We start from the raw sequence: 25,000 nt of genomic DNA, 5'->3' as shown, positions 1-25,000 counted from the left end.
GGCCCAGAGAAGTGAAGTGACTTGCCCAAGGTGACACGGCAGGCAAGCGGCGGAGCTGGGATTATTAGAACCCTTGACCTCCTGACTCCCGGGCTCGTGCTGTATCCACTATGCCATGCTGCTTAGTACAGTGCTCTGCACACAGAAAGGGCTCAATAAATAGGATTGATTGAATGAATGAATGAAGAGGCAACCTTCAGGAACTGTTCTCCATAAAGGAACTCCATACAGGAGCTTATTTACAGAGGAACAGAAACACATAAGTAGAGTCTGTCCTTTTTAAGCACAGGTAATAATCTCCCTTGCCTGGCATTCAATTCAATGCCCCACCAGCCCATGGGGTGCCGTGTCACAATAGCCAGGCTTCCCATGTCAGAGATGCTCTGTTGTTAAGCCAGCCGTCCCCAAGCCGCACAGTGGGCAGGTGTCAGGGCCTCCAATCCCAGTCAGGGCCCGCTCGGGGACTCAAACCACCGCCCCTTCGGCCTCGCCAGAGGCTGAGCCCCAGCATGGCCCACGAAGGCTGACGAATGTGGTTACCGGGCCCCAGGCTGGCAGAAGCCGGCCGACGGCAGTGACGATCACAATGTTTCGCGACTGTTTCTGTTTCAGAATCTGCCGGCGCAAACACAGGGAACGCAGGGAACGCAGGGAACGCAGGGACCAGCTCAAAAAGAAGCCTTCCCAGAAGAGAAGGCGCTGTAAGTGTAAGTGTAGGTGCGGCGCTCGGCAGAACAGCAAGCAGCAGCGTGGACGGAGAAGAGCCCGACGGGGGAGATCCCAGTACAGAAGACGCAGGAAAAGTCGGAGGAAGCCCAAGAAAAGTCGGAGGAAGCCCAAAAACAGTCGGAGGAAGCCCAAGAAAAGGAGTCAGTCACGTTCCAGGAGGAGGCAGCCGAGGAGAACGGAGGGTAAAAAGGTTCAATCGCAACTTTGGTTTTGATGGTCTAGAGGAGGGATATTTGAGTCATTTTAGCACAGTGAACATTTAACAACTTCCGTAGAGACTCCTTCCCCAGAGAACTTTACAGTAGGAATAGCAACAACAGCTCCTTCCCAACCCCACGATTAATGCCATTTTTTAATGCTCTATTCTGGGATCCTGACAGCTCTCTCGGGCTGCAAGTAACCTACCTCAAAACTACCCGGGGTCCTTAAGTCTGTCTGATGCATGTTTTGAACCTGGTTGTTAGGCGAGGCCATTTCAACTAGATCAGTGGTGGGGAATGGAGAGTCAGGGGAGGGTCAGTAAGACCATGATTGACTGTGAGGGGGAAAACTGTCAAAGCCCAGGGTTCTGCTTCCTTCCTGTTTCACCACTGCCTCAACCCCTCCAGCCTGGACAAACACAGGGCTCTTCGCTTCTCTGGAAGCCCGTCACCCTGTCCCTTCTATTTCAGGGAGGCTTAAATGAAGTCAGCACAGCAGCACAGAGGGAGAGGTGCTAAGGAGGAAACGGAATCTATGGGGGTAAGCGGAGCGGGATTCAGGAAGGCAGACCCCAGGAGGGCTGGGAGGGTAGTATAATTGTAGTGGTCATGCTATTCATTAAGAGTTTACTGTGTGTACTAAGTACTGGGAGAGAATATCCGGGTGGGAATTAAACACATTCCTTGGGGAGCTGGTCATTACCACCTTTCCATTCCCATTTTGCTTTTCTCAATGTCTTCAGATGGGCTTTGAGCCTGGTTTCTAAGGTAACAAAGCCATAAATCTAGAGTTTGTTATCCCTTAAAGTTCTATGATATCACAAATATGTGGGCAACTTTACAAGAGTTCACATATACATTACAAGGTTGAGATCTGAACCCCTGCATAGCCTTTCTGGGCTTCTTTTAATACGTATCAATACAGTGCTTACTAATCAAATAATAATGATGGTATTTGGATACAAGCAAACTGAGTTGGACACAGTCCCTGTCCCATGTGGGGAACAGTCTCCATCCCCATTTGACAGATGAGGTACAGAGAATAATAATATTAATAATTATGGTATTTCATTCAGTCATTTATTAAGCGTTGTGTGCAGAGCACTGTAGTATGCGCTTGAGCACTGTACTAAGTATTTGTTAAGTGCTTTCTAAGTGCAAGGCACTGTACTAAGAGCTGGGGTGAATACAAGCAAATCAGGTTGGACGCAGTCCCTGTCTCACATGGGGCTCATAGTCTCAATCCCCATTGTACAGATGAGGTAACTGAGGCGCAAAGAAGTGAACTGACTTGCCCAAGGTCACACAGCAGACAAGCGGCAGAGCCAGGATTAGAACCCATGACCTTCTGACTCCCAAGCCTGGGTTCTATCCACTACAGCATGCTGCTTCAAGCATATTGATATCACCCCGGATGGGACCTTGGCATTTATTACAGGCTTCCCATGCCCTAAACCTTGGGATTGACACATGGTTATGAAATTACACGGATCAGAAGTCCAGTGAGAATAAACGACTTCCCCAAGAACCTAGGGTCTCCTGAATCCCAGTCCCAAGCTCCTTATTATTGTTATTATTATTATTGACAATGGTGGAATTTGTTAAGCATTTCCTATGTGGCAGGCAGGGAACTAAGTGCAAAGGTAGATACATGATATTCAGATCAGACACAGTCCCTTCTCTCCCATGGGGCTCACAGTCTAAGTTGGAGCAGATGAGGAAACAGGTACAGAGAAGTTCAGTGATTTGTCTAGTGTTACACAGCTGGTAAGTGGGGGAGGCAGGATTAAAACTCAGGCAATTCCCCGGGCCATGCTCTTTCCACGAGGCCAGGCTTCCAAAGCACTGTGAAGTGCTGAGGTTCAAAAAGATAATCAGCTCAGAGGCCATCCCTGTCCCTGACAAAGGGCTCAGAATCACAGAGGTAGGAAGAGCGTCTCCATGTTACAGATGAAAGCACTGGCTAAGTGCTTTTATATTATCTCACTATTGTCCTAACAATACCTCTGGGAGGTAGGGAAAGGCAGCTACTCATTCTATAGGGAAGAGGCACAGAGGTTAAGTGACTTGCCCACGGTCACACAGTAGGGCAGTGGCAGACTCTTGACTTCCACTAGGCCGCTTCTAGAAGGTCACACATAGAAACTCATGCTTCATAGTTAAAGTGCTACTTGGTTACATTTCCAGGCCGAGGCATTAAATAAGGTAATCATCATCATCATCATCATAATGATCGTATTTGTTAAGCGCTTACTATGTACAAAGCACTGTTCTAAGCGCTGGGGAGCTTACAAGGGGATCAGGTTGTCCCACGGGGAACTCACGGTTTTAATCCCCATTTTACAGATGAGGTAACTGAGGCACAGAGAAGTTAAGTGACTTGCCCAAAGTCACACAGCTGACCGTTGGCGGAGCTTGGATTTGAACCCAATGACCTCTAACTCCAAAGCCCAGGCTCTTTCCACTGAGCCACGCTGCTTCTCTGTTTAGATCTTGTTAGATCTAATCATGTTAGATCTTAAGAAAATTTCAGAATTCTCAAAAGTCTGGCATTAAAAAATAAAAAATCAAGCTCCTAGCTGTGACCTCAGGCAAGTCACTTAACTTCTCTGTGTCTCAGTTACCTCAGGTGTAAAATGTGGACAAAATAATTGCTCTCCTGCCCCCTTGGAATAGGAGCTCTGTGTGGGTCTGAGACTGTATCTGATTGGATTATCTGGAATTTACCCCAGAACACAGCAGATGCTTAAAAAGACCATTTTTATTATTATCATTATGAGCTAACATTGTCAGGAATTGTCCCCCACACCATGCCAGAGTAAGGATCCCTGTTCTTATCTCCAATCTGCCTGAAGAGAACCCTTGAAACCTTTTCATCTGTTTTCCTGGGTAAGCCTGCATAGTGAACTTCCACCCCTCCCTGAAATCTATCCCCTCATCACACTGTCATCCTGAATGGACCCAAGAGTCCAGGAAGACTGTCAAGTGGTTAGATCTGAGAAGCAGCAGTCATACAGGTTGGCTTCCAGGATAATATGAATACACAGTTACACAGAAAAATAACCTCTAATTGGCACCTCCCCAATCCAAGGCTCTCCAACCCCTCTGGTTTTGAAACCAAAAGCCCTAGATTTTTAGACTGAGAGACCCCTGAGGGTCAGGAACAATGCCTAATTCTCAATTGTGTATTCTTTTGTAGAGTGTTCTAGACACAGTAAGGCCTTACTACTAGTACTACTACTACTATTAAATACCCTGACATTATTTAACCTACGAGTCAGACAGCATTAGAGTCTTTATGACAATGGGTGTTTGTGAATCCTTTCAATCCAGCATTAGTCTCATCCCACGCAGATACAGCCATAACGTTTTTTGGGGTTTTTTTTCCATTATTCCATTTTCAATTTTATCTATTAGGAGGCACTAACTTCAGACAACTCCAACCTCTCCAGAGCTGGCATAGTACAAGCTTTCGGCTAATCTAGATAGGCTAGCCGAGGACCTGGAACTGGGGAAGGAATGCAGTTGGAGGTCCATGTTTAAGACTCCTCCACGCTTTTCTCACTCCATGCTTTTTCTCACTCCAGTTTTCTTCCTCCCATCCATCTTCCTGTCTTCTCATCCCACTTTTCATATCCTCACATCCCACCCCCAAATCCCAACTAGCCGAGTACACCCAATTCTGGAACACTAAATGACCAATCAAATAATAGTAATGATTGAGTGCTTACTGAGTGCAAGGTACTGTACTAAGCATTCTGCAGAGAACAATAAAGTTGGCAGACATGATCCCTGCCCTTCATGGCGTTTACAACCTAGCGGGCATGCCCACCATGCGTGCTACGGGGGCTGACGGGGATTGTAAATTCCATGAGGGCAGGGCTCAAGTCTTTAACTTTTATTGTACTGGCCCCCGTACCTAGCAGACTCTCAGTAATTGCTATTGGATTGGAATTTGATATTGGATTTGAATGTCTCTTACCTTATGTCTCCGTTATTTTCTGCACAGTGAAATACTTTTTCAAGAAGAGTGTGGTTGAGCCCAAGAAGTGATCCAGGTGATCGTGGCAGACCTCCAAGCCCCAAAGTAGACGCCACCTGTCAGTAAACTTCAGTCAGTGCATTCCAAGCTTTGTCTCATTTTTCCATCATTCCTCATCAAGTTCCAAATAGAACTATGCTAATGCCATTACTACTGCTTTTCTGCCACTTCAAGCCATTCTCATTCATCCATTTTACCCAATCAATCAATGGTATTTATTGAGTGCTTACTGTGTGCATAGCCCTATACTAATAACAATAACAATAATAATAATAATTACCACTACAGCATTTGTTAAGTGCTTAATGTGTGCCAGGCACTGTACTGAGCGCTGGGATGAATACACGTAAATATGGTTGGACACAGCCCATGTCCCATGTGGGGCTCAGTCTCAATCCTCATTTTACAGATGAGGTAACTGAAGCACAGAGAAGAGAAGTGACTTGCCCAAGGTCACACAGCAGACAAGTGGCGGAGCCAGGATTAGAACCCAGGACCTTCTGACTCCCAGGCTCTATCCACGCCACGCTGCTTCTCTAAGTGCTTGGGAATGTACAATATAGCAGTTAGTAGACCCTACCCTGCCCACAAGAGTTTCCCCAAGACTGGTCCATCAATCAATCATATTTATTGAGTATTTATTGGGTACAGAGCATTGTACTAGAGAAGCAGCGTGGCTCAGTGGAAAGAGCACGGGCTTTGGAGTCAGGGGTCAGGTTCAAATCCCTACTCCGCCACTTGTCGGCTGTGTGACTTTGGGCAAGCCACTTCACTTCTCTGTGCCTCAGTTCCCTCATCTGTAAAATGGGGATTAAGACTGTGAGCCCCCTGGAGGACAACCTGATCACCTCGTAGCCTCCCCAGCACTTAGAACAGTGCTTTGCACATAGTAAGCGCTTAATAAATGCCATTATTATTATTGTACTAAGCGCTTGGAAGAGTACAAGAAAACAGTTAGTAGACATGAGCTTAAGGTCTAGAGAGGGAGGGAAACATTAAAATAAATTACAGATAGGTATATAGTGCTATGAGGCGGAGGGAGGGGTGAAAAAAGGGTGCAAATCCAAGTGCTGGTCCCCAAACTGATGCCATTACAAGATCTTCACATTAAATCCTATTTTGAATCAGGGGAAGCCTTAAGTAATTTCTGCCCCAAAGGCCAGATTAGAGTGTAATTTTTTAGTTCCCATTCTAAGGAAGCTATGGAGATTTCTCCAGTGCTCTTTCTTTGTCTTTTGTTCTAATGAGCGAGCTACGCCCATGGCTGTTTTGGAGTTACCAACTGGGCAATGGGAGCCTGAATAGGGAAGCGTGTTCCAGCCCTCAGCTGGGTTTTGGGTTCTTTCCTCCTGTGGATGTGAGAAGCAGACCTGTTCCAATCCCCTGGGGGACTCACAGGGACCATTTTATAGGCACATTCCTCCCGACACTCAGTGAGTTTGGGGACGGGGTGAGGAAGAGTTGGCCTGTGACACAGCCAATAGAAATAGAAATGTTACCATCCGAGCATGGCTGGCTGCCAGTCACTGATTTCTATTTCAGCTGCCTCTCCCATTCTTAAAAGCCCCATAGGGGTTGTAACACATCTCCACCTTCCCTCTTCCTCTCTGTGTTTCTGTAAGAAAATCCTGCTTGCGCTCACCTGGAACGAAGGGAATAACATATATTCAAAAAAAACCCCTGTTACATCTGACAGAGAGATGTATACCAGAGCAGCCATATAGAACTAAATTAGGCCCTTGGTTCCAGATGGCTGCAAGCAGGATTAGAACACTGACCTTTGGGTATGAAGATGATGCTACTAAGAGTGAGATTTTTATCAGGGACGAGTTGTTTGGGTTTGTGCATGCAGTGGAAGAGATTACTGGATCGGGTTGTCCTCCGTGAATCCTGATATTTATATTAATACAGGTCCTTGAAGAGCAGGGTTTTAAGCCTGGGTTTCCAGGTATTAGAAGATGAAAGACCCAATACAATTAAAATATCTGGTTTACTGGTTTCAGCTCCTCAAATGATACAAGAGAAAGCTTGGCCAGGCTCTTCCTTTGCAAGGCAGACCAATAAAGGATCGCTCAGTTATTTCAAAGCAAGTCCCTTTTATCCAATGCAGTTGGAAGTGGATAGCTCAGAGAGGACAGTAAGGTTTGTCATTTATTAATGAGGTGCCTTAATTCCCATTTGATTTATGAATAAAGTCTGTCACGCAGGATCACTTTGTCAGGCAAATCAGGAGCAATCTTTGGGTACTGCTTACTAAAGTTGGCACAGGTAGCGTCTAACCCTAAACTAAGTCTGACAGCTTGATTAGGCCCAGAGTCACGGATGACAGAGGAGTGATGTCTTCTCCAAATAAAGTGCTGCATTTTCTGGAGGTCTGAAGGAACAGCAAGTAGGAGTGGGGCCCTGCTATGGGGGTACGAGAGAACCAAGAGAAAATACGGTATCATTCCGGCTTCAGAAGAGATGATGAGCTTTTAAAAGTAATTCTATATAACTAGGATTGCTGCAGTGAAACAGTCAATCTATGGCATGTATTGGAGGAGGGCGGTCTACTGGATACAGAGTAATCCATCAATTCATAGTATTTACTGAGTGCTTATTTTATGCAGAGCACTCTACTCAGTGCTTGGGATAGCACAAGAGAGTGAGCAGACAAGATCTAGGCCCTCATAGCACTTACAATCTAAGAGCAGTACACTAAGTGCTTTAAGAAAGCATTCATCACCCTACCAGCCCCACAGCACTTATATACATATGTGTAATTTACTTATTTATGCTAACATCTGTCTTCCCCCTCTAGAATGTAAGCTCGTTGTGGGCGGGGAATGTGTTTATTGTTATATTGCACTCTCCCAAGTGTTTAGTACAGTGCTCCGCACACAGTAAGCGCTCAATAAATATGACTAACCAACTGATACAGTATAAGCGATCCCTGCCCTCAGGAAGCCTCTAATGTAGCACAGGAAGCAAATACTAAAAGAGAACAAGACTTCAAGAGAAAGTTACGGGAGGATCATCCTGGTCAAGAACTGCCTCACAACTGGGTGCTTCGCCTGGGAAGGTGCTAGAAATGCACACTTGGGAAAATGGAACTTTGCTCCATTTCCTTATCGGCTGCTCTGAGGTCAAACATGGCCCAGCTCCAGCTGGAGGAGGATCCCCAGGTGAAGAAACTGCACTAGAAGCTCCTCTGCAAATGTTTTGAGGGGGGCAAGAAAACCAGAGATCAAGCCCTGGTGCAACATAGGTGAGCACACCATTCATGGGGCAACATCTGGGGCCAGTTGGGCTCTTAGTACAACTGACCCCAGGGGCCTGGGGAATCCCCTGGGAAAGGGCAGCTTAGAATAATAATAATAATGATAATAATGGTATTTGTTAAGTGCTTACTACGTGTCAGGCACTGTACTAAGCACTGATGGGAGACAAACAAATCAGGTTGGACGCAATCCCTGTCCCATGTCGGGCTCACAGTCGATCTCCATTTTACAGATGAGGTAACTGAGGCCAAATGACTTGCCCAAGGTCACACGGCCGGCAAGTGGCACAGCCGGGATCAGAACCCAGGTCCTTCTTGACTCCCAGACCTGTGCTCGCTCCACTAGACCATGTTGCTTCTCACTAGGCTGATCCAGGAACATCTCCTCTCTGGGAAGGAGCTACCATTTGCTCCCATGACAGCTTCCATGTGCCACTCGTGACCTTGAAATATTCAAAGGGTAAGAGAGGCCGAGTTACGGGAAGACCTTGTCTTCCCTGGGTCCATTTAGGTTGTACCACAGGCTGCGGTGACCCAATAGCACGGAAGTTAAGTGAAGAATAGAAGCATCTATTTAATCTAGTAAAAACACACTTTGGACTAAGCTACATGGATAATTAGCTACCATAGACCTGGTCTTATTGCAATGTCACCGTAGATGGGCTAAAAAGTGGCTGATTTTCCCCCATGATGGAGAAACAATTGCTTGAAGTCAGCCCGAATTACTGAGATCTCAATTTGCCTTGGCTGCTTTTCTCATTCCACTATTCCTAATGAAGACACATAAATATTCAGTGGGGACTACTAAAGTTAATTACTGAATTAATGTAGCTACTCAATTACAATAATTGGCTGGCTTTTACCACTGTACCTTTAGGATGGTTTTCCCTTTGAAAAGAATCACTAAAAAGAGCTGAAAATGGAACAGAAGGGTCATTTTGAAGGTGAGAGACTGTTCAATATTTAGCATCTGAAAACCCACCACTAAATGCTCCTCCTATGAATCGCAGTCAGGAAGGGCTGTCAATCACGTATCAAGATGAAGAAGAGTGTCACATCTTGCCTTGCCCAATAAAGCTCACTCTGTGTCTACCTCGCCTCTGAGTTGCCTTGGAAACAAAACAACCACTCCTCTCCCACTAAGATAGGATCACATCTGCTGTTCACACAGGACTGGAATGGGAGGGAAGACTTCATTAGAATTCTAACCCCAATTCAGCCACATTCATCTGGAGACCCAGGATAAGGCCCTTTCACCTCTCTAGTTCTGTTTCTTCCTGAATCTGCATACAGCTCACAGATTTGTGTCTCTTCCTATATATGCCCACAAACCCTCTCATAGCCACCACTCTGGAACACATTCCAGAGTGGAACAGCATCTGAGAAAGAGATGTAATTAAAATTCCTCCTCTTCTTCCGGGAAGGTTTTTCCTGATTACTTTCACAGTACCCCAGGCATGTCAACCATTGCTTTAGTTTGTGCTGAGGACAGGAATGAAATCTTACAAGTGATAAGGGTAGGGGTGTGTTGACATGACTGTTATGTTATGATAATCCCTCCCCTTTCCTTTTAGGGTCCTGCTACAATGTGGCAATTGTGTTCCTGAAGAACGTCACGTTACTGGAAAATCGTGCTAAAGTATCAGTTGTGAATTAATGGTTAGGGGATGACAGTTTGGATGATGCCGTCTTGACTAACATTTTTCCTTACAAATTCATATATCATATCCACCACTAGCAGAATGCATTACATCCATGCCACTCAGCTATTTTATTGTAGTAAATACTGTGAAGTTGCAGTTTCAAAAAGTACTGTATTGTGAGATACAGTCAGACTGGGGCAGAGGCTGGGATGCATAGCAGCATAACACAAAAGGAAAGCACACAATCATTTTTCCAGCTACAGTGAATTTAGCTGGGCCAGCTTGTGAGTGGTGTTATACCAGAATGACTCATGCTATGGGAAGAGCTTACCCTAAAACTTTTATGAAATGAAATCACTAATTTTTAATCTATTTTGATATTTCCCTGCTTCTAGAAAGCCCTTCATGATCTGAATTTTACATGCAGCCTATATGTTTGCCAGGTGAAAATAAAATATATCAGAGGAATACATTTTTAAACAATTTGTCAGAGCAGGTAACCACACTAAATAATATTGTATGAAGAATTAGATTTCAATACTAAAAAGAGCATCCTATAAATGTATTATCTACAGGGCATAGCCACAATCAATTATTTGAAACATCTGAAAGATGTTTAACAGTCATAGCTGGTGTCAAAATTCAAAATTATACACCTTTGTTTTCTTACATGACTTTTATCTGACCTAGTAATATCACCTTTTATGTTCTAAATATTTGAAATTACTCCAAAATAAATCAATTTCATGCTCCTAGGGTGAGTACTTGAGATGCTTAAGCTATATTTGTTGTTATAAAATAAATGAATATTTTATTCTGTTAAATAATGGTTGAGGGGTGTTGTGTAACAGACAAATTGTTCCTAGTCTTAAAGTGAGGTTTTTCTCATGGGCTGCAGTAATGAATCATCAAGGTTGTTCTGATTTGGGCAGGCAGCAAAATAGCATAGTTTCAAGAAAGGTGGCTAAATTCATTGGAGAATTCATAAATTCAGTCAATTGTATTTACTGAGTGCATACTGTGCAAAGCACTGTACTAAACACTCGTCCCCCTCTCCATCCCCCCATCCTACCTCCTTCCCTTCCCCACAGCACCTGTATATATGCTTGTACATATTTATTACTCTATTTTACTTGTACATATCTATTCCACTTATTTTATTTTGTTAGTATGTTTGGTTTTGTTCTCTGTCTCCCCCTTTTAGACTGTGAGCCCACTGTTGGGTAGGGACTGTCTCTATATGTTGCCAACTTGTACTTCCCAAGCGCTTAGTACAGTGCTCTGCACACAGTAAGCGCTCAATAAATACGATTGATTGATTGATTATAATAGAGCAATAGACACATTCTCTTTCTCACGACAAGCTTATAGTCTACGGGGGTTATTTCTAGAGAGGGAGAAATCCAAATTGGGTTATTAGAGGGAACATTTGGGGGTTGTTAGAAAGCACTAGATGATTTAAATAAATTCTAAGAGAAGAGGTGCACGATCAACTATGAGGGGGAAAGTTTAGAGCTGTTAGATGGTTCATCCCTAACCATGAGGGTGGATGCTAAGAATAACTGACACATCGTTCCAGAAAGTATCCCAAGCATGACATTTCTAATCTTCCTAAGCTCATGAGTTACCCATCATTAGTGTTACTAGGTACCAATCATTACCTATGCTTTTTAAAAAAACGTTCTCATTACATTTTATGGTACTTCCCAGTACACTGAATTAAGTCGTAATAGGGTCTGTCTCTGTGCGTTTTGATGGTTAAGGAATTAGGGAATGTTTTGTACAACCAACCATGCCTTTTTGGATACTGCACACCAGTGTTGGAAGAATGTTTGCACATGTGTAAAGCATTGTACTATGTGTGGGTTGCCGTTAATGTAAGGTTTTGCAAGAACGCAATCCCTGTTTTATAGAACCCCCGTGTAATTCTGAAATATTACTAAAAGAAATGGCAAATACATTTAAAAGAACTATTGTTTATTCATAACCCAGGAGTCCACAGCTTAGTTCTGACCAAGCATCCTATTTGCATCACTGAAAAGGAAAGGTGCAGGAGCATTAGCCAGCACCACACAGTTAGAACCAGGCCTTTCTGTGTGAAAGTATCAAGCCGAGAACGTGAAGATTCCCAGGCAGGCAATTAGGAGAGGCAGAAAGAGAATTTTCCTTCTTGTCAATGCAAGTTGCTCAGTAGGAGAGTATTTCCCACAAAGGGCTTCCCATTTTCCAGTTAGAAAGAAAAGATGCTGGAGCCTGAAGAGATGATCGGGCAGAGAGCAGGATGATTCTCTCTTTAACAGTGTTTGGTGGGGAAATGTCTCCAGGTTTCCCTTTCCTAGACTCTTGCCTGCAAAGTGAGTTACCATTTTCAGTGGAGTGAGGTAAGGGGTCCAACTGCTTCTACGTGGGACAAAATTCCACAAACTACAATATCCTGCAGGGCTCCACCACGGAGAAATTTGCTGAAAGGGCCACTAATCTGCTTTGGAGAGTCAAGAGTGACCCTATTCCCACTCTCAGCCTTCAGATTGAAAAGTGGTGCTTCTGTTGGAGCTTGCTGTAAGCAGCATGTGGGGTGGGGTGCGGTGCGGTGCGGTGCGGTCTGCTGCCCCTGGGGTCTCGGAGATGTTCTGCTCCGGGGCCTGAGGCTGCAACCACTAAGGCTGCCAGCCGCCTCGCAATGTGTCCTGCTGGGGACGGGGAGGGACTAGGCGAGAGAGTGGGGATGGCTCGGTGCCAACCACCCCCACTACTCAGGCACATGTCTTTCCTCAACTTAACCATTGGTAAATGAGCACCTGGCCTGGAAGGTAGACCACTTTTTGTTCATAGGCACAGTGTGAGAGTGATCCTCGCTCTAAAGATACTCATGGATGCAGTCACCTTCAAACAGGAGGACAACTCTACTGTGAGTGCTGGAGAAGCTGATCATCCTAACATGACTAGTGATTTCACCCTGTGCACCCAAAGATTATCCTTTGCTGGGTTTTTGCCTGTCCTCCGCTAAATGTGCTCTAGGATCCAGGCCCTAATAGGTACTTTTCACAACCTCTTCTTGGAAAGAAATCCCCAACACCTGAGATTCATACTCAAGTTGATCTATTCTCATTGGATTCCCCTAGTCATACGTTTCTCTGGCATCTTCTGAACTAGGTTTCTCTCCAATCTGCAGCTGCACTTAGATCATCATATTTAGGGTTCTTCTCAGGGTAAAGACATTCTGGGCAATTAATATCATTTTTATGGTATTCGTTAATATATTTGTTGAACTATTCCTATGTGCCAAGCACTATACTGTGTACTGGGGCAGATATTATAATAATCAAAATAGTAGTGTAGTGATGGTATTTGTTAAATGCTTACTATATGCCAAGCACTGTTCTAAGCACTGGGTGGAAACAAGCTAATAAGGTTGGACATAGTCCCTGTTCTACATGGGGCTCACACTCTTAATCCCCATTTTACAGATAAGGGAACTGAGGCCCCAAAGAAGTGAAGTGACTTGCCCAAGGCCTCACAGCTGACAAGTGGAGGGTCAGGATTAGAACCCACATCTTCTAACTCCCATACCTGTGCCCTTGTGACTACACTACGCTGCTTCTTCCAGATCACCTATAAGAATAGCCATAAGATTAATCAGGTCAGACAGTGTTCATGCCCCACACAGGTCTTGAAGACTACACAGGAGGGAGAACAGGTATTTAAATCCCAGTTTATAGATGAGGAAACTGAAGCCCAGAGAAGTGACTTGCCCCAGGCCACAGAGCAGGCAAGTGGTGGAGCCAGGATTACAATCCAGGTCTCCTAACTCCTAAATCTGTGCTCTTTCCTCCAGGCCGTGCTGCTTCTCTTTTTTTGAGGGACACAAATTAGACGGAGTATACCAGTATTCATGGTGACAACACTCATTATGCTTCCTCAATGGACTTTAAATGATGCACGTGACAGACATTAGAGATGGCTCAAAGTTTTATTTATGGATGGTGCTGCTGGTATTGAAATATGTTGCTTCTCAAAATAATGTTCTGTAGTATAAATGGCTCATAAGAAAAGCAAATGTGAATTGTGGCAAACAGGTTTAGAGACTCAGTAGATTTATTGAGTGCTTACTGTGTGCACAGCACTGCACTTAAGTGCTTGGGAGAGTACAACAGAGTGGGAAGATATGCTTCCTGCCCACAAGGAGCTTAAAATCTAAATGGGGATTTTTTTTTTTTTAATGTTATTTGTTAAGCACTTACTATGCACCAGGCACTCTACTAAGTGTTGGGGTAGAAACAAGATAATGAGGTTGGACCCAGACCCTGTCCTACAGGTGCTCAGTTTTAATTCCCGTTTTACAGATGAGGAAACTGAGGCACAGACAAGTTACATGACCTGCCCAAGGACACAGAGCAGACAAGTGGCAGAGCCGGAATTAGAACCCAGGTCGTTCCGACTCCCAGGCCTGCGCAGACAAGTTACATGACCTGCCCAAGGACACAGAGCAGACAAGTGGCAGAGTCGGAATTAGAACCCAGGTCGTTCCGACTCCCAGGCCTGTGCTCTCTCCGTTAGGCCACACTGCTTATCCATGTCTCATTTCTGTCCACAATCTGCAGGGGAAACATATTATTGCACATACAGTGGAGGGAATGAAAATGATTTGCTCTGGGAACTGACTATTAAATTGAAAGGACATTACAGCCTGGAGGGACTAGGCGGCCTCAGAATTGGATTTCTTTCATTTCTCTCACTCCCATCAGCTGTCAGAATACACTGAAAGAAGGAATAACTTTAGAGAAATGGAAAAGAAAGACCAGATGGTTTGTCTGGTTCGGCGACTTGAAGAAGTGGAGTGTGGACTAGCGGAAAGAGCAAGAGGCCTTATGTTCCAACCCATTCTCTGCCTCTAGCATGCTGTGTGATAGTGGATGAACCACAACTTCTCTGTGCCAGTGTCCAAATCAGTAAAATGTGGATAAAATACCTGCTCGATTTACCTTACGGTATTAGCATTGTGTCAGAAACGAGCTTTGTCAGATCTGACTAGTTTGGTATGTAGCATTTAGTATCATTATTATCGTAAGTGAAATGAGTAGGGAGTGAAGGTAGACAGGAGGAGACAGAAAGCGGTGGGTGTAAGGCAAAGCTCAGAGGCCTGTGTGGGAAACGAGTTCTGGAGGGGTTGAAGAGGGGTTGAAGGAGAGTTGAGAAGATAGATGGAGAGCAGAAAAATAGGGTCAGCAGAATCTAGGGTGAGAGCAAGAGGAAGGAGGGGTGCCGGGGGTGCGGGGTTGGGGGGGGAGAGAGGAAAGGACTGAGGAGAAGGAAGGACAAGGAGGATTCTACACTCTCAAAAAAGGAAAACTGAATGCATTTAACCAAAAAACAGTAATCTCTCCTCCAAAGAGAACAATATAGCCTGCCTACCCAAGAGAGGATATTTTTCCTCAAAGAACCAGGCAGTGAGCTTCCCAAAGGAAGTCTGCCTTTCCCTTCCAGGGCTGGGACCTCCTGTTGAGCAGAATGCTCTGTTCCAAGAAATGCTAAGACAAACTCAGAACAAAGAAAGTCAGTAGTCACCACCTGCAGTTGACAGCCCAAGGGTTTCTGCCACCACAAGTCATTTCAGATGTCTGTAAAACAATTGGTTCTCCATAACCAAACTGGAGAAAATTTGGGTCATGTCATTTTCTGTCTTCATCACAAGACAAAGTCATCAGAATCTAAGAGGTGTCCGAAGAGACCTTTGATTAATGACCCCTGGGTGACACCTGCAAGATGGCTCCAGGAGGGAATGGACATCTTTGAATTGTTGTGCAGTGACTACTTATGTGCCAAATTTATTTTTGGAAAGGTTGTTTTCCATTCCTGGAAACATGACTACCCTTTAATCTGTGTCTCTCCCGAGCACCTCAGCGGCAAAAATGTTTTTGTTCTCCGGATCATTCCGAGCTAAACCGTTGGCAGTTCTCAACCAAATTCATTTGGTGGAGGGAAATACTATTGATTGATTATTGTTAAATGTGCCTGGCAAGGCCCCTAATATACTACCGTGGAAAATGCTGAGGCCTTGGGAGAATCTGGGCTATGTTTCCCTGCTGTCCCAGATACTTGATTTCAGTATTAATGAGCGATGTGTTTATTCATCTACCAAAGCTCTTAAAAATGCCATATTGAATGTGTCGTGAATAAGCTCCTTCTCTCCTGCTGGAGGAGCCATCTGGGTTATAATAATTATTGTTATTACGGTATCTATTAAACCCTTTTTAGGTGCTAACACTATGGTAAGGGCCGGATTGCTATTTTAAGTGTTCTGATTGGCTCGAGGGGCTCCCGCGAATGTGACTGGCTGGCGATGTTAAGACCCAAGATGATTGGCAGGCTCTTGCCATAGCCCTGCTACTCACACAGTGATAATAATAAAAATACTACTAATACTAATACTGGTATTCGTTCAGCATTTACTATGTGCCACTACTAATATTAATACTAGTATTTGTTAAGCATTTACTAGGTGCCAGGCACTGTACTAAGCGTTGGGGTGGAGACAAGCAAATCAGGTTGGACACAGTCCCTGTCCCATGCGGGACTCACAGCCTCACTCACCATTTTACAGACAAGGTAGCTGAGGCCCAGAGACGTAAAGTGACACAGCAGACAAGTGGCAAAGCTGGAGTTAGAACCCATGGGCTTCTGACCCCCAAGCCCGTGCTCTATCCACTACACCATGCTGCTTTTCTGAAATGGAAATTGGGCACTGAGGAGGGACCGATGGCTAGCCTTTTATCCTGCCTGCCCGCATCATGGAGGGAATGGGAGAGTAGGGACAGACTGCGGTCTGTATCCTGGGGGCAGGACCAAGATCGTGAGAGTTCACTTCTTCTTTGAAAGCAGGCTGGGGGTGCGGGCAAGGGAGAGAGGGGAGGAGGAGAAAGGGGGAGACATGAAAAAGCAGAGCTAAAGATCAGAGGGCCAAAAGAGAGAACTTGAAGACAAACATAAGATGAGGAACCAACAGAGGACAAAAGGAGCAGAACCAGGCGGAGACGAGAATGGGGAAAGGGTGCAAAAGGGAAGGGGTCGGAAGAGAAGAGGGAACCAGAGATGCAATGCTTCCGGCAACTAGGAAAGGCTAGGTGGAACACTGAAAGGCAGGGAAAGGAAAAGGAGAAGGGAATACTAAGAGAAACTCCATAAGGGAGAAGCAAGGACACTGAGGAAAACAACAGGAATCTAGATACGAGGTAGGCTGGCCACTGGACGACTTCAGGGATATTGAGAGAGGAGAATGGCAAGGAGCGGAAAGAGGGGAAATAGGAAAAGGAAAGGAGAGAGAGAGAAGACAAAAAAGGGCTGTTTCAACCAGGCTGACTGAGGCATGGAATGTACAATTCAACAGTATGTGTTGTGAGTGTTAATAAATCTAATGGTTCAAACAAGGCTCTAAGGTCTTCCCCCCAACCCTAAGAAATATTAAATTTCACAATAGAAGCTGTTTGTGGATAGCAGATTTTTTTTTCCCCTATACTATTTGGAATTTAAGCATAACATTAACTGATTTATTTTCAGTCATGTAAGTCATGTGTCTTGAACACCATCTAAATGAAATTGGTTGCAATAATACTTGTATTTTTAAATACTTACTCTATGCTAAAGCACTGTGCTAAGCACTGGAGTGGAGACAAAAAAAATATATCTAACAGAAATGAAATTATTCTTCCCCCACCTTCAAAGTCTTATTGAAAGCACATCTCCTCCAAGAGGCCTTCCCTAAATCCCCCCTTTCCTCTTCTCCCACTCCTTGCTGCATTGCCCGACTTGCTCCTTATGTTCTTTTCCTGCTTCCAGCCACACAGCACTTATGTACATAATTTATTTATTTTAATGTCTGTCTTTCCCCTGTAGACTGTAAGCTTGCTTTGGGTAGGGAATGTGTTTGTTTATTGTTGTATTGTACTCTCCCAAGCGCTTAGTCTAGTGCTCTCAACACTATAAGCGCTCAGTAAATACAACTGAATGAGAACACTTGTCCCACATGGGGCTCATAATCTAAGAGGGAGAGAGATCAGGCATTTTATCACTATTTTACAGATGAGGAAATTGATGCACAGAGGGGTTAAATGACTTGTCCGAGGTCACAGCAGGCCAGTGGCAGAGTAGGGATTAAAACTCAGGTCTCCTGAAGACAATCCCATTCTTTTTCCCATTAGGCCACACTGTTCAAGTCTAACAAAAGCTTTGGAAGAAGAAACAATTTCTCCATATACAATACATTGAAGACCTTGAAGAGAAAATAACCCACTGCTATTAGAAATTGTAAGACTGTGTGGCTGGTTCCACCTTTCCAGATAAAGTACGCATTTGCAATTTGCTTCAACAGCCAAGTGAATCACAAATGAATACATCTTGCCTGATTTACCTGTTTGGGATTTATCTTGAGTTCAGTCGGATGAAAAACAGGATTTCAACTGCAGGCAAATCAATGTGCAATGCTCACAGATGGAATTTCATATTGATTTCTTTATAAATTAAATTAAAAAAAATCAAAGCCTCTAAAAAGTCCAAGATCATAAGCCGAATTTTTTATAAGTTTCAACAGGTGTGGAAAGCTAGTTGAGGATTAAAGTAGTTGGAGATTATTAATATCCCTTAAAAGACACTGTAAGCTCTCAGACAATACAGGAATCAATCAATGGTATTTACTGAGTGCTTACTCTGCAGAACGCTATACTAAGCGCTTGAGAAAATACAATACTATACTAAGCATAATATGCTAATATTATACTGAAGAAACTTGGAGGTGTTGGTGACATTTTCTCTAACCTCAAAAAGCGGAGAGAAATCCTCAGTCTGAGGCCCTCCTAATGAACAAGAGCTTACTATGTGTCCTTGCGCTTGGCAGTACACTGAACCCCTGCCTGCCAACTCCCTCATTGTACGCCCATGCCCCGGCCAGGAAATGACAATGTGAGCATGGCCCTGGGCAAACCACTAGCACTAGAATCAGTTCCAAGAAGGTTCTCAATCTTCATGTCTCCGAAGACTGGCGTTTGTTGTAGAAAGGAGTCTCCATCGGTAATTGTCGAATTTAAGTGCTTACCATGTGCCAAACACTGCATTAGGCACTGGGTAGATACAAGATAATCAGGTCCCAAGTAGGAGGCAGAACAGGTATTAAAAACCCATTTTTCAGATGGGGTAACTGAGGTACAGAGAAGTGACTTGCCCAAGGTCACACAGCAGACAGGTGGCAGAGCTAGAATTAGAATCCAGGTGTTTTGATTCCCAGGAGCGTACTCTTTCCAGTAGGCCATGCTGCTTCTCAATTACACATACTGGGACTAATTGATGTTATTTATTCCTGCTTTTAATACACAGGATTTATCTCAAGAAGGGGCAAGTCTGGAGGGAATTTGTCAATGGGCAATTTGAAGTACAGCACTCAACCTACTTTTCAGTCCCTTTCACCATGTCCTCGCCTGTCAAATAATAATAATAATAATAATAATAATAATAATATAATAATGATGATGGCAGTTATACTTGACAGAATAGAGGAGGTGGGGCAGCCCTGTGGAGGGTGATGAAAGGCACAGCACAGAGGGGAATGGCAATAGCTATCATTCAGATCTCATAGCTAATCAACAGTCAGTCACTTGTATGTACTGAGTGCTTACTGTGGGCACAGCACTATACAGCGTAGCTCAGTGGAAAGAGCACGGGCCTTGGAGTCAGAGGTCATGGGTTCAAATTCCGCCTCCGCCAATTGCCAGCTGTGTGACTTTGGGCAAGTCACTTTACTTCTCTGGGCCTCAGTTACCTCATCTGTAAAATGGTGATTAAGACTGTGAGCCCGCCATGGGACAACTTGATCACCTTGTAACCTCCCCAGCGCTTAGAACAGTGCTTTGCACTTAGTAAGCGCTTAATAAATGCTATCATTATTATTATTATTACTAAGCGCTTGGGAGAATACAATATAACAAAGAAAAACGTTCCCTGACCACAGGTAGCTTACTGTCTAGAGACTAAACCTATCAGAGCCCTTCTTGACCTGGCATCTCTCTTCTAAAAGTTAATTCCTGCTCATTTTTCTCAACAACATTTCCCAGATCTGCCCCTTCCTCTCCATCCAAAGAGCCACCACCCTGCTGACAGGATGACAAGCCATCAAATTAATCTTATCATGGTTAGCCTACCACTGCACCAGCCTTTTCAAGGTCTCCCTATCTCCAGTCTCTTCAGGCTATACTTCAAAATACAGCCCAGATCAACTTCTTGAAATGTTTTCACTCATCCATCCAGTAGCATTTACTGAGCTCTTAAGTGCATGAAGAATACAATGAAGGATAAATAAAACCCAGTCCCCTGGCCCTCAGGGAGCTCACAACCTCTGATGGGGGTACTGGCCCTGGATGAGCACATGAAGTGAGACCAAATACGAGAAGACATAACACAGGAACCCAAGGACAATCATAAACACGACATAATGCTCCACTCTCTCCCAATTATATTTTAGAGTAGTAGAGTTGTCTTGCATATTCCAAGAGGATGTTACTTTCTGGGAGGTCTTACTCATATCACCCTTAAACTGCGGTGACACAATTGTTTGAAATGAGCATACAAGTGAACATCCGGCACTGCTTTGTTATAAAGATAAATGCATAAATAATGTAGCTCTATTTGGGTGTATCAATGTGTCCCCAGGCAACATGACTCAAACATGAGATTGCTCACTTGGATAATACAACGGTTTCAATGATTACATATCAGATCTAAGACAACAATCCAGTCGAGGAAGAGACAGTTAACTTGATAGCCAAAAGTACTGCCACATCCACCTTATCTCTTAGTATCTTATAAATGTCAACTGCTTACACCCTAGGGCTAGTGGCTACAGATAAAGTCAGACTAAGCCCCCTCCTTCCTCTCCACCCCGCCTTACCTCTTTCCCCTCCCCACAGCACCTGTATATATGTATATATGTTTGTACATATTTATTACTCTATTTTACTTGTACATATTTATTCTATTTATTTTATTTTTTAAATATGTTTTGTTGTCTGTCTCCCCCTTCTAGACTGTGAACCCGTTGTTGGGTAGGGACCGTTCTTTATATTGCCAACTTGTACTTCCCAAGCACTTAGTACAGTGCTCTGCACACAGTAAGCGCTCAATAAATACAACTGAATAAAGCACAATGGGCTTGTTCCTTTCGCTTATTATCAAGATAACAGAAGAAACTCCTTCAAATATAATTTGTTTATGGAGTTGATGTCTGAGAAAAATGTCACCCCATTTAGGAAGAATGTGGAGAGAAAAAAAAAAAGCAAGATTTTTTGATCCAGACCATGAACCATAAATCAGTTTTTAGATTTAATTTACTAAACAAATTGATTTAATTGAGGATTTTCAGCCTTCGGTGGCATAAGTCCGCATGACAAATGCTAATTAACTTGTGACCAATGTTTCTACTAGACAAATGAAGTAGCTAAGACCTGAAAAACAGATGATAATAATAATAATAATAATAATAATGATGGTATTTGTTAAGCGCTTACTATGTGCAAAGCACTGTTCTAAGCGCTGGGGGAGAAAAAAGGAGATCAGGTTGTCCCACGTGGGGCTCACAGTCTTAATCCCCATTTTACGGATGAGGTAACTGAGGCATGGAGAAGTGACTTGCCCAAAGTCACACAGCTAAGTGGCAGAGCTGGGATTAGAACCCATGACCTCTGACTCCCAAACCCAGTCTCTTTCCCCTGAGTCATGCTGCTTCTCAATGCTAGGATGCTACTTACCCTCCCTCTTCTCCAACTACACCCTAGCTTATCCATTTCACTCCTTGCAAGGCAATCTACTCACTATGCCTCATTCTTCATTTATTCAATCATACTGAGCACTTACTGTGCGCAAAGGTTCTTGTTTTTCCCATTGCCAATTTCTTCCCCTTCCCCTTCCCACTGCCAGCAACTTCCTTTTTTTCCATCTATCAGTCCACTAGTCTCAGGTTCAAAAGCCCTTCTCAAATCACAACTCCTGGAAGCCTTCTCAAATTGATGTCTCAGCTCCCCATAACTGTGGCACTTGTGCCACCTATGCAGCTAGATACTCACCCACTACCAGAAGTGCTTATGTACACTTGATACTCCATTACTTCTTCCTACCTGTATTTTATTTTAGAGTTTGCCTCCACAGGGAATGTATCTATTTACTGTTATATTGAACTCTCCCCAAGCACTTAGTATAGTGCTCTGCAGATAGTAAGCGCTTAATATGATTGAATGAATGCTCAATTGTAGGCTCCTTGTGGGCAGGGATCATATCTACAGATTATATTGTACTTCCCTAAGGGCTTAGTACAGTCACCTGCAGAGTCGACAATAATAATAATAACTATTATGGTATTTGTTCAACACTTGCTCTGTGCCAGGCCCTGTACTAAGCACTGGGGTGGATACAAGCAAATCGGTTTGCACACTTCTCTGTCCCATGCGGGGCTCACAGTCTCAAGCCCCATTTTCCAGATGAGGGAACTGAGGCACAGAGAAGTAAGGTGACTTGACCAAGGTCACACTGCAGACTAGTGGCAGTGCTGACATTAGAACCCATGACCTTCTGACTCCCAGGCTCTAACCACCACGCCATGCTGCTTCCCCAGTAAAAACCACTGGATGAGATACTCTCAAGTGATGGGGAGAAAGACAAAGCCAGACTAATGTGGGAGGTAGGGGTCCCCAGGGGAAGGAAGCACAGGTTGGTTGAGTTTTAAACGAACTCAATAATTTGAGTTCCAAGAAGGATAACCACCAGAAATCCTCCAAGCAGATTGTCAATTAGAAAAATTCAGGGCTGAATGGACCATAAGCCTGAAAGAGGAATGGCACTGCTTAGTACTGTATGCTTTTTAGCCATCATTTGCAGGTTAAACTAAACCCATAGCAGTAATTCACAACCTTATGGGTTACGGTCAAGGTGCATGCAGGTGTTGTGAGATCACTGATTTCCCCAATGAACAGCTTTTCCTATGTTTTATAAGGTGATCTTCCGTCTTACTGTGCGAATTGAGTGGAATTTTCTCTTCACTACGCTGTTCTCATCAAAAATTCAGAATCAAAGGCCCAAAGAACTACAGAGCTGTCAGGGAGCTAAAGATAACAGCTAATCCAACCCAGTAAATCCTTTTTGAAAACCTTTAAACCCTAAAATTTTACATGAGCCCTGCTGGCAAAATTTATCCTAGTCAGCCCTTTCCTCCTTACTCCTTTTGGTCTTCGAGCCCCATAACCCTAAGCTAAAAAGCCCCATATCCCTAAGCTAAAAGAACAAAGATTCTGCAAGGAATTGCAGGTTCCATCCCAAGTTCTAGCTGCAATATCAGCTCCCACAGAAAACAAGCAAAAAGTGAATACAAAGGAGCAGCTTGCTGCTGAACTTTTACTATACTTTCACCAGTTTTTGGCCTAAATGGCTTATCTCTAAACTTTAAAGTCCAGGACCAATGCTTATTTTCAGGGTTTATCTAGTCCTCTCCTTTACTTCTGGGAAGTACTGCCCTTCAACCAATACTCAGAGAGGACAGTTAACTTTTTCTTTAGATATCTCTAGGCACGGAGATGCCACAATATCTCTCGGGTACATACTCCAGAGCACATAAGATGTTACCACAGGATTTTGTGCAGCTGAAAACAGTAGCAGATCAGGGAGGACTTGGTTAAGGGAGGACTTGGATAAGTTCAGAGCCAAGAGGTCCATAAAACAGTTTCCAGAGGAAAAGAAAGGTATGTTGGAGGACTTGCATCTAAACTTGGGGATGGATGTCACAGAGGGCCACGATAACATGGTACTGCTAAGAGAGAATACTGAGTCAGTGAACCACTGGTCTGACCCAATCAGTGTACTGCTTATGCTAAGTGTATAGAACATCAAAACAAGGATCAACACAGCTAAATATTGGTGGCAACTACCTGATAAGCCAAGACCTGAAGATTAGTGTTTGGCTTGTGTCAGAACATGCAGACACTTTAACTGCTTTCTGATAATGTAAATCTTTATGTGGAGAGGCGTGAGGCAGGACTTGTCTCACCTCATATTGATTTGTTCCCACATTTACAGGCTTCTATGTCTTTCCCCTGTGAAAGACTAGGCGTGACTCTTTGAGAATGATTTTGGTGACAGCTGAGACCTTATGGTACCCACACTTTGTTTTTTCTATCAGCTCCTTGGGGATCAATAACCGAGAAAATTTGAGAAATGACTACTCTGCCAAGAGACCAGGAGAGCTGACCCAAGGGATTTGACGTGGCTTTTGGCAATGGTCTAGGGCATAGGTTTTGTGTTTGGTCTACTGTCTCGGAAAAGCTTTGAAACACACTGCACCACTGTTACTGTGCACACAGAGAAAGCTGAGGCCTTTAGTCACACAGACCAGCTCCATCTTGAGCTTCAGAACCTCATGCCCCGAGCAGATCCCCCTGGAAACCGGCTGACTAAATTACTTAAAATTAATTATGGCCTTTTCAGAGTGCAAAGCTAAGAATAATAATAATAATAATGGGATTTATTAAGCACTTACTATGTGTAAAGAACTATTCTAAGTGCTGGGGAGGTTACAAGGTGATCAGGTTGTCCCACAGGGGGCTCACAGTCTTAATCCCCATTTTACAGATGAGGAAACTGAGGCCCAGGGAAATGAAGTGACTTGCCCAGTCACAGAGCTGACAATTGGCAGCGTCGGAATTTGAACCCATGACCTCTGACTCCAAAGCCCACACCTGCTCTTTCCACTGAGCCACTCTGCTTCTCTTATTTTCCACACAACAAGCGATGGACCTGCAAAGGCTGTATGTGTCACATTTTAGCTTGTTGATGCTTGCACATGGCTTTATTTTTTTTCCCTGTGAGCTTCTCTCCCTGGGTGTGATTCTTGGTTGACCCAGAAGTCTGCCTAATGGGCAGCTACTGCCCAAGATGCTTGCGATGTCCAACGATGGTTTGAATAGGACAGTCACAAGCCAGGTGCTATAATTCTAACATTCAGAGCTACTTGGAATCAGAAGAGTGGGCTCAAGTGCCTCTTGGGAGGGGAGGTCTGTGGTCAGAAGTAAGTTTATGTGGGGGAGACTCAAATGTGGGAGGATCT

The 25,000-nt window shown here is 44.0% G+C and overlaps 1 protein-coding gene across 3 annotated transcripts; it reads left to right on the top strand.

The window, feature by feature from the left end:
* The first annotated feature begins 413 nt into the window (after positions 1-413).
* Positions 414-5,078, top strand: LOC119937796 (sperm protamine P1-like). 3 transcript variants are annotated; one of them, XM_038757442.1, is made up of 3 exons: positions 414-919; positions 1,401-1,470; positions 4,939-5,045. In XM_038757442.1, exons 1-2 carry the CDS (start codon positions 587-589, stop codon positions 1,446-1,448), a joined length of 381 nt encoding a protein of 126 aa, XP_038613370.1. In that variant the 5' UTR covers positions 414-586; the 3' UTR covers positions 1,449-1,470; positions 4,939-5,045. The 3 variants fall into 3 exon arrangements, with proteins under 3 accessions (XP_038613370.1, XP_038613371.1, XP_038613372.1); XM_038757443.1 differs by lacking the exon at positions 1,401-1,470 and having other exon boundaries at positions 414-911; positions 4,939-5,078; XM_038757444.1 differs by lacking the exon at positions 1,401-1,470 and having other exon boundaries at positions 4,939-5,043.
* Positions 5,079-25,000: the final 19,922 nt, after the last annotated feature.

The sequence above is a fragment of the Tachyglossus aculeatus genome, chromosome 15 (assembly GCF_015852505.1).
Source record: "Tachyglossus aculeatus isolate mTacAcu1 chromosome 15, mTacAcu1.pri, whole genome shotgun sequence".
Lineage (NCBI taxonomy): Eukaryota > Metazoa > Chordata > Mammalia > Monotremata > Tachyglossidae > Tachyglossus > Tachyglossus aculeatus.
The sequence above is the reverse complement of the archived record's forward strand: the minus strand, read 5'-3'. Positions and strand labels throughout refer to the sequence as shown.